At 39.8% G+C, this 9,921-nt stretch overlaps 1 protein-coding gene across 1 annotated transcript; it reads left to right on the top strand.

Moving 5' to 3' along the window:
* The first annotated feature begins 4,176 nt into the window (after window positions 1–4,176).
* LOC129351377 (butyrophilin subfamily 1 member A1-like) lies at window positions 4,177–9,921 on the top strand. Its single transcript, XM_055020250.1, has 6 exons — window positions 4,177–4,284; window positions 6,652–7,002; window positions 7,080–7,293; window positions 8,266–8,330; window positions 8,581–8,697; window positions 8,901–9,921. The coding sequence occupies exons 1-6, from the start codon at window positions 4,239–4,241 to the stop codon at window positions 9,332–9,334; spliced, it is 1,227 nt and encodes a 408-aa protein (XP_054876225.1). The 5' UTR covers window positions 4,177–4,238; the 3' UTR covers window positions 9,335–9,921.

The following is a 9,921-nucleotide window of genomic DNA, read 5'->3' as shown; positions in this document are numbered from 1 at the left end:
CCACTTTCCCAAAAGTCATAGATGAGCGAGATCCGTCTCATATCTGAGCTGCTGAAGCTTTTGGCTCCTTCATCCTGTGTCCTAATTTCTCCTGTTGCGTTCCCTCAGTTTCTGAAGATGACCCCAGAAGCAGCAAACTGCTGTTTTCTATGTTTATGTGCTCAACATGGAAATTGAAACATGCAGACACTAGGAGGAAAATAAATTGCTCTTACAATTGTCAGTGGAGGCAAAGATTTGCTTTGTGACCTTTGACACGGTGCACATAGAAACAATGCCTGCCGACAAACATTTAATAAAAATTAGCATTAAAGAATAGGCCTTTAGTTGCTACACTTTCAGTTAAGTTTGCTCAATTACCAAAACCCTTCTTGCTGCAACTGTCACAGCCATGACAAGTACAAAGACCAGGAGAGGTTTTGGTCAATGGTGAATGATGAGGCAAGGTGTGGACTGCATATGTTAATGGAGTGCAATTCTGTGGCAATTCTGTGAAATTGCCCCGAGTCATAATAAGTTAGAAGCTCTATAAGTATCCAGTGATTCTGCAGCGAAGGTAGAAGGTGCTGCCTGGCTAAGAAACATCATCCTTCATCAGGTTTGCTGACCAATTTTCTGACCATCTTTTTTTCAACACATTTGAATTTTACTAACATGTTTGCTTTACTTCGATTCGCTTTCAGTGTGCAAATTTGCATCAGCGCGTCATCTCCATCATGAAGCTGCTGGCCAGACGGCTAAGAGCAGTGGTGACAGTGAGTATTTTAAGTATAATGAAATCATAAAGTGACTAAAACACAAATTAACATCAGTTTCAAATATACGTATAGAGCTTCTGGCTCTGCTGATAAACATTATTTGATGTTTGTTATCTTTTTTGTTTGGCTCTAGTGGCTTTTTATTTGAAAGTGGTTTGACAGGAAACAGGGTAAAGAGAGAGGAGGAAGACATGTGGAAAATGTCACCAGGTTGGGAATTGAACTTGTGACCACCATCAATACGTGGGTCGTGGTTTGACCCCACGCCAACACAGCACCTCATATTTGGTGTTTTATGTCATTGTCTCCCAAATGTAACTGCTTGCAGCCTCGGTTCTGATCCGTAGTACTTTTGACACATCTTCTTGTGGTACACTTTACTAAAACACATACTTTTCCTTCAATTTTGGGAGATCAATGAACTGTTGATAGTTACAGATGAAACTGATCTTTTCCACCTGGCTTCTCTACCTCAGCAGAGGCCTAAAGACCACCGCTGTCCTCTTCTGCTCTGCCAGGTCTATCAGAGCCACCAGGTCATGTCTGCACATTTGCATTAAACAATAGTCGCCCTTCTGTTGCCAAACCGTGACTTTCTTGGTATATTTAGCAACATTTCAGACAAAAGGGTAAAAAATCTGCATCAGGTCAGGCTTCTGAAAGTTTTTGACTGGCGATTGGCCAGAAAACTGCAATCGGTGCAGGGTCCTGTCAGACCCCTCTTGACTCAAAGTCTCCTTTCTGTTTTTGCCATCAGAACGACTTGCATTGCTCCAGAGGTTTAATTGCTGTCCTTCTGGCTGGACTCCAATCAACAGTCGCTGCTTTCGCTATGTTGTCAAACGCATGTCTTGGGCTAAAGCCGAGGTGATTTTAAACCCCATTGTTCTCTTATTTTCTTTTATTTCACTGTTCTTTTAAACCAAACTAGCTGACAAGTTTCTACGCATTTTTCTATAGAAAAACTGCCTGTCCATGGGAGCAAACCTTGCATCAATTCACACCATGAACGAGTACCATCAGGTTCAAGCTCTGATACATAAAGCAAGTGGTAAATCTGGACGAACATGGATTGGAGGCTCTGATGCACAGCAGGTACTTTTGCCACTGCGCTTTATTTGTCGTGTGTTTTGTGAAACATTGAATGAAATGTGTCATCTGCTGAACACTTTTCTAGAGGGAATTTGGTTGTGGAGCGATGGAAGTCCCATGCTGTATAAACACTGGTGTCGAGGAGAGCCTAGTAAGAAGCCAGCACTGTTTACAGATGAACTGGTCAGGAAAAAGAAAATATCACACCAGTCTGTTTGTTCTGCTGGTTTCAGGGCTCGTGGGTGAAAATCTATTTACTCTACATGGAAACATTTTAGTTGACCTTTGCAAACAGTTGACCCACATTTGACCCACGTCATTCAGCTAAAAACAGATACTGAATTAACTTATGTAAACTTCTGGATTGTGTGAAAAATGTTCTGGAATTTACCAAATAGAAATAATTTTGTAATCCCAACAAGTTCGGTCTGATTTAATTTCAAAGAGTGGGAGAAAAAGTTTTGTCTTTTTATTTTGCGTGTTTAAATCTCTGGCTTAACTGTGCATTTACTGCATTAATAGGAGCTTATCTTAATATTTTTTTGTGGCATGAAGGTTTAATAAAACAACCTTTTCGATCATTTTCATGATATAGTTTTAGGTCACTTCAGAGTTTATTTATGGGAAGTTTGACCGATTTGTTCTCTTGCTCCTAGGCTGGGATGACTCGTCGTGTAATAACAAGCATCCTTCTGTCTGCGTCAGGAAACTCTGAAAACTGTGAGCTTCCCAAAAAGGCCTGATGTGTAAAACAGAACCAGTGGAGGATCAGAGCTGCTGTTTCTGTTTTCCTGCCTTTTTAACCTTCATAGACCTTTATAAGGTCTATGTTTCTGCCTTTTTGCTTTCTATAATTTCTGTCTTTAATGCAACCTAAGGAATGAAACGACAAGCAAACAGCAGCTGGATTGTCTCTCTGTAATAAAGTCAGACTGAATAAGTTTTAAGAAAGAATATTCTATGCAAAACTTTCTGCTATTCTTTGGCCAAGAAAAAATAAAACTTTGAGCAATCAAAACAAGATGGTGTGTGGTTTATTCATCAAATTCTTGTGATGCTCTGTTTTCTGAACTATTTTATAAAATCAGCACTATCTGGTTAAAATAAACAGGAGTAACATTTGAGAAAGATACTGCAAACAGTTAATGTAAAAACTGCATAAATAAGATGTGTTTTAATGTAAGGTCATGCAGAGGAACCGGGATTCTGCACTGGCACAGAAAGACCTGAAATGTTCAACTTTGACCACTAGATGGCGCAATGTGAGAATAATTTAATTGATATGTTCTGGGTCACACAGTGGATGTGTGTTGTTTTTATATTCATTGTGATAAATGATAATATTGTTGTTTTTGCTCATGGAAGAACAGATTCTCAAAGATCAATACACCTGAAATTCTGATGAACATTTATCACTGGAATTGGAAGATATTTTAAATACCCCAAATTAACAAACAAACACGGGCGTTTTACGTTCTGTAAAAAGCCTGTCCTGCCTATTTTGGCTGATACGGGTAGCAAGGAAGTTGCTGAATAAGCAACTGTGGGGCGACTATTGTTACTTGCTGCTGTGCAGACATGACCTGGTTTTTTGTACTGTCTGAATTTACAGTTTATGCTAATGAGCTATATGTGAATGTTCTCTGCTTGTCACCTGCCAGAGCTGATGTCTGCAGCTGCAAGAACCAGATGAGTAAGACACTTCTCAGCACCAGACCCCTGCAATCCTGCAAGGATCAAAGATGTTTTCCTTAAAAATCTAACATCGTAGGTGTTCCTAAACTTTAAAGATCCACTCCTTATAATTCCTAGTATGACACTGCTCAGTTTTCCCGTTCGCCCATGTGTCGTATCTTTTACAAGCACCTGCTTCAGGCTGGCGTGGGAGCTGCATTCTGTCTTTGGGTGTGGTTGGACTAATCCAGAGACACTGTTTATTGGGCAAATATGACCGGCAAGTTTTGGAGTTGAGTACACAGAGAACCGGTGCATGCACAGAGAGCATTTTTGGACTTAGTCGTAAATACGTTAAAAAAACGAATCAATTTTATCTCCTCCAGGATTTGATCTTAAAGTTAAAAAAAATCCCAAATCCAGATGTGTTCATGGTTCAGATACTAAACAAAGACAGTTGAGACTAAATCACTATCATCTGTGGCGCTTGATGCCAGTACAGAATATTCTAGTGAAAGTTTGAGTCATATCCTCCCTTCAACACCTGAGGAGAGATTTGATTGACCTCTGTCAGAAGCCCCGCCCACAAGAGAGAGAGAGATTTTCTGAATGAAGTTTGTTCACATTCATATCAGATGTTTGAACCTGATGGGGTCAGGTGTGTAAAGGTTTAGTCAAACTTGAGGGTTTTTCTCATAAAAGCAGAGAACAGTGATGCATTTTTGTCTTTACTTTGTCCTGGGACTGCTCTCATCAAAAGGTATGTGTAGTTTGAAGTTATTTCCTCTGGAGTTCATCTTAATGAATTATAAATGTGCCTTGACATGTTGAATGTGTTGTGGAACTCAGTAAACTGGCAAAAATGCCATTTAAAGTGAGATTTTTATTTCACTGGAACTAAAGAAAGTTTTTAAAGTGGAAAAAGTTTTCAGTTTCTCGTTGCTTTCTATGATGCAGTGTAAACAGTTAAAGTGCAGCTGCTCCAAAACCAGTTTAAACTGGTATTAAATTGAACATGAAGTGAGGTTTAGGTTTGCTTGACGTCAGTGTGTGGAAAACTTTCATTCATTTTACAATGATCCACGTAAGAGGGGACTTCCAGGGTTTGTTATCTTATCTGCTTTGGCTGCAAGGTTCAGGCTCAAGTTCAACACTTTTGTTTAGTTAACTCTCTGCCCCATTTGCTTGTGATAATAGTTTGTTCCGTGGTATTTGGTGTCAGACAGGGTTCCAGCAGCAGGTGTTGATACGTGATATGGAAATGTAACAAAGATAACAAAGCCCTGTGGCAAAGTGTGTCACAATCATTGGTGCTTGAAATACTGTGAATGCTTTCTCTTTTAAAGATTATCTTAAGGTTGTTTAGCCATGCAGCTGGTAATGCTGCTGCCTTTTAGGCTGGGCTCCTCATTCAGGGTTTTCTCTGCATGTCCTGGTTTCCTCCATTAATGCAAAACATGACTGTTGGACTAATTGGGTCCTCTAAATTAACGCTGAGATAAAGGAGAATGTAAATTGTCATTTGTTGTGTGTGCGGCGCTGTGATGGACTGACCTTATTGCATCCAGCCTTTCGGCCAACGATGTCTCAGCAGGAACTTCTGGTATTGAGGGGAAGCCTATGGCAATACTTGAAGTAGAAAGAAACAGCTATTTGCAGACTATTTGGGCTTGTGGTTGTCATCCTGATGGAGACCACAAGCTGAAACACGTTGCTCTGCAAATAAAGTCTTTTTAGTTTCTGCAGGTGCTGCTGGAGTTTTCCCTTCAGCAGATCTTTGATCCTCTCTGCTCACCAAAAATGGCCAAAACATTTTTGGATTTCAGGCTCTGGTTCCCTGTGTGGTGATAAACCGTGTGGACGGTTCTGAGGTGCATTATACGGCACATCGTTTGAGATTGAGCATCACAACTCAAGTCCAACAGTCATGCAATAAAAACAGTATTAAGACTGGTTTCATTACTGTCGACTCAAGATCTTGATGTAAGTTAAGTTGATGTAGGAATTGGAATAGAACAGGAATTCATTTCTGTACAACAGAACAAACATGACAGGCAATCAGCACAAAAAGATTCATACAAAGATATACAAATATAAACAAAAGGAAATAAAAATACAGTTACAGCAGGTACAGTTTTTCAACATAAATATTGCATTGCCATGAAAAGCAGTATATCCCAGTCCACAATAATGAGCAGCTCAGTAGGTTAATTTAATTTTATTGCACAAAATGTGCATGTGAATTAATTAGATCAACATTCCTTTCATATTTAGTGATCCTAATGACGCTGAAACATCAACGTCAACAACCACGGGAATTTCCCTTCACATTCACTGCAGAATGAAGCCAAGACTTTGATGATGACATTTGTTCATGATCGTAACATTATGTCCTCCTGCATTTAGCTGGGTACTTTTTGACTGACCAACTATTTTCTGAGTACATCTGTTTCAAAGTTGCACAATATTCAAACTTTACAGTTGTAGCTTGTAAACTGAGAGCGTGAGTCACGTCTGTGTTGTGTCTTAAGGCGGTACTGAAACTGACGACGGTTTATTTTTGACATTCCAGAAGATTTATTTGCTTGATCCATTCGGGTTTCCAGGCTTTGCATGTGAACTGCACCTTCAGGAGTGGAAAAGTTTAGTCTGCGTGAAAAGTGATCACACCCTGAAAGAGCTGCAAACCTGCTGCTTTTTATCTTATGAACGCTTGAGTTATTGTTTTATACTTTGCCTAAACAAGTTGTCTGAATCACGGGGCTGATATGTTGGTTCTTCTCACTTGATGGGAGAGTCTTCCGTGCAGAAAAGTGGGTCGTTTGGGATCAAAGGCCTGTGAGGAAAGTACAGGATTGCATAATTACATGAAGAATGTGGAAGAGCTTCTTCAGAAACCTGTTTGCATTAAGAGTCAAATCAGTTTTAGTGACTAAAACTGAAAATCTCTAAGACCGTCTTAAAGCAAGAGTTTTAAAAGGAGAGAAAATATGTTTCTATCATTTTGTCATAATTTACTAATCATCTATTACTTTTATTTTAACCTAAACAATATTTATTTCACACAAACATTGTTTGTGAAATTAAAACTTATATTGCATTTTGCATCCTTAATCTTGTCTTGCAGGTTGTTTCTCTGAAAATCCTGACCCCCAGAAGGTCGTGGCCTTTGCAGGTGAGAATGCCGTCCTGCCCTGCAGTTTGAAAAACTCTGGCAGCGATGATCTGCCTACAGTGGAGTGGTCCAAGGAGGGCCTGAAGCCCAACGTGGTCTTCTTGTACCGCAATGGCTTTGAGACGTTTGAGATGAAGAACCCGGCCTTCGAGTTCAGGACGAGCCTCTTCATGAGGGAGGTGAAAAACGGGAACGTCTCGCTGAGGATCTGCAACGTGAAGCCGTCGGACGCCGGGATCTATCAGTGTTTGATCATCCAGAGGAACGGAAGCAGAGATGCTACCAACATGCAGCTGGATGTTGGTATGACGGCTTCAGCTCCTGTCGGCTCAACATTTTCCATATTGATGCTGGATTTTAATGTTTTCTTATTTGTCCAGCTGCAGTGTCTGACCCAAAGCTTTCAGTGGATTCTGTCCAGAACCAGAGAGTGACGGTGGCCTGTGAGGCGACCTGCTGGCTGCCGGCTCCACTGATGGAGATTGTGGATGAAAACGGGAAGAACATCACAGACACTGTGGAGATACGAGCAGCAGATCCCACTGAATGTTACACAGTGAGGCAAACGGCCAGCGTGCCGAGTCACACAACCAGGTAACAGAACAAGACTTCAGGTTTTCTTCTGCCTTTTTACTCAACTGGGCAAGAAAGTCAGGATTTATTTCAGTTTGTCGGTCAATTAACCAACCAACTATTTAATTATCTACCTGCTTACTGTTAAACCTGCTTTTCTTTTCCTTACTTTCCAATTACCAGAAAAAGCAAGATATTTCTTCACAACAGAGCTACTAGTAGGGTGGAAAGATTAAATTGGGAATAAAACAAAGAAATAAGAAAGAAATTAAAGTCAAGATTATTAGAATAGCACATTTCAGAAACAAGGCAGTTTGAACCAAAAACATATAATAACCAATTAAGGAACAACCAACAAACATTAGATTTAGTCAAATGCCATCATCAAAATCACCAACCAAATACACATCAATGATGCAATTCTGCCACCTGCTGACAGCCAATGGTAGCTGCAGCTGAAAGAGTGAAAATATTTCAAGATTTTATTTATTTGTTTATTTATTTATTTTCATTTTAATCGGGTCTTGAGCCTCCAGAAAATGGTGCTTGTCTCCCTCTACAGTAGGGAAAAGAATGGTGGCTTTTCACAGAATGCTGTATCCAAGCATAGTTAAAGAAAGTTGAGTGGAAGAAAAAAGTGTGAATCAGAAACAGTGATGATTGCAGCCTTAAGAAAAGTGTTAGATCCTGAACATTTTATGAAAAAGGCTTAACAAAAACGGTTGTTGAGTGTTCTAATATCAACAAGCCTAAAAGCAAGTCAACATGGCCTTTCTGTGTCTGATTATTTTCACCACTAGAGGGAGCTCAAAAGGAGTCATTAGGAATTTGACAGTTTTAGAAATTTTGGGAGATTAATGTTGTCATCTGTTTAATATTCTTTAAATGGTTAATAACAAGTCCAAGACAAAGTGTTCATAATGAGACAAAAAGTAGGTCCAGAACTAAAAGCATAAAATATAAATTTATTTAAACACTGATCTGTGTCAACAGGATCGTCTGCAGAGTCAAACAGCCGCAGACGAACCAGAGCAGAACTGCAGAAATCCTCCTTCCAGGTACAAAGATGTCTAATCTAATCAATATGTTATATTTCATTATAGTCGCACCGTTAAACTATTCTGTATTCTATATGTATATTGTGATCTAACATTTTATTGGAGACAACATAAAATAAAATGCAAAACAGGCTAAAATGCTTTATACCAAAGATCATTCAGTGATGCTGGAACAAATTTAGGAATTTAATTGCTAATTAAATTTTTAGCAGTTGATCTGAATGTTAATCTTTCCATATTGTTGCTCCAGCTCAGTGGATGAGGTCCAGACCCGTCCAGCTCGCCGTCTTCTCCATTGAAGCGACAGCTGCAGTTTGCTTTCTTGGACTCTGTGTCTGTGGCGTCTGGTGGGCATGTTCCAAACTCGGTAAATCTGAACTTTATTCAACAAATTAAACATTTTAAAAGGAGATTGTTAATGCAGTAGTTGTTTGAACGCAGACAAGCAGAGCTGATATTACAAACTCAAGATTTTAAATGTAGAGTATGGTTTTTATTCCAACGCCTTTATAGTGGCCAATAAAAGGAGATGTCATTAAATCCTGATTATTTTTGTTTTTGTCTGTGTAGCTGAGCGAAAGCAGCAAACCCAGGGAATTTCATCGGATCATGAATTAATAGGAGTCACCTGTGAAGGTACGTTCCTACTAAACCCACTAAGTGAGACTGATGAGGTCGACAATACGGCAAACAGGATCATCGAGAATCTGCAAACAGAGTTGGCTCATCTCAAGTTGGAGAACTGCAACAAAGACCAGACTATCCTGAAACTGTTGGGGAAAATCCAATCCATGCCTGCTGCTCCCCAACACAACCAGCCAAGAAACTCCCCTCACTGGGATTACCCAATTCTTCAGGTCTTCAGACCACAACTTGAAGAGCACAGAGTTTCCTGTAACAAAACCAGGCTCCTCAAAACTGCTGAGCTCCCAAAGCCAAAGTGGGAATCTCGACCTTGGCCACAGAAAACACAGAGTCGTCCGTATTCACAGCTGCCCAGCTGAGCTGATTTCAGCACCGGTGGTCCGATGGGACGAGGAAACCGCTTCCCCGCCTCACATGGTTCTCCACAGCGACTCACGTCAGAACGCTCGGCTGCTTCAACGCAAACACTCTTTAGGGCTGCTTCCATCTTTTCCTTCCAAAAACTTTTACTTTCCTCTCCCTCGTTTACCAGAGCAGTGAAGAACCTTTCAGCAAATGAGTCAAATCTTTCTTAATCCAAGTTTACCTCTGAAATGTGGGCCTGATGTTTTACAAGAGGATCAACTATGAATTCATGAGGATGACTTTCATACAGTAAATAATATGTATTTTTGCCGTGTGATGGTTTATTGCAAGATGAATCACTATGCAGTCAAGAAAGGTGAGTTCTTGACTGAGTGACTTGATGTTTTCTTGCCAGAAAAACCTGCTGAATTTCTAGAATTAGAATAAAATAGAAACAGAATAGAAAAGAAATTCCTTCTTCCAGAGAGGAAATTATGGTGCAAATGGAAATTAAAGCTTGTACATTCACACAAAAATAAAATTATAAAAATGCTTGAAAGTGGAATAAAGAATTATGTCTTAATGCAATTTAAATTTTTAA

The sequence above is a fragment of the Poeciliopsis prolifica genome, unplaced genomic scaffold (genome assembly GCF_027474105.1).
Source record: "Poeciliopsis prolifica strain line A6 unplaced genomic scaffold, Auburn_PproV2 SCAFFOLD066, whole genome shotgun sequence".
In the NCBI taxonomy this organism is placed as follows: domain Eukaryota; kingdom Metazoa; phylum Chordata; class Actinopteri; order Cyprinodontiformes; family Poeciliidae; genus Poeciliopsis; species Poeciliopsis prolifica.
This window is presented reverse-complemented; position numbering and strand designations above follow the sequence as displayed.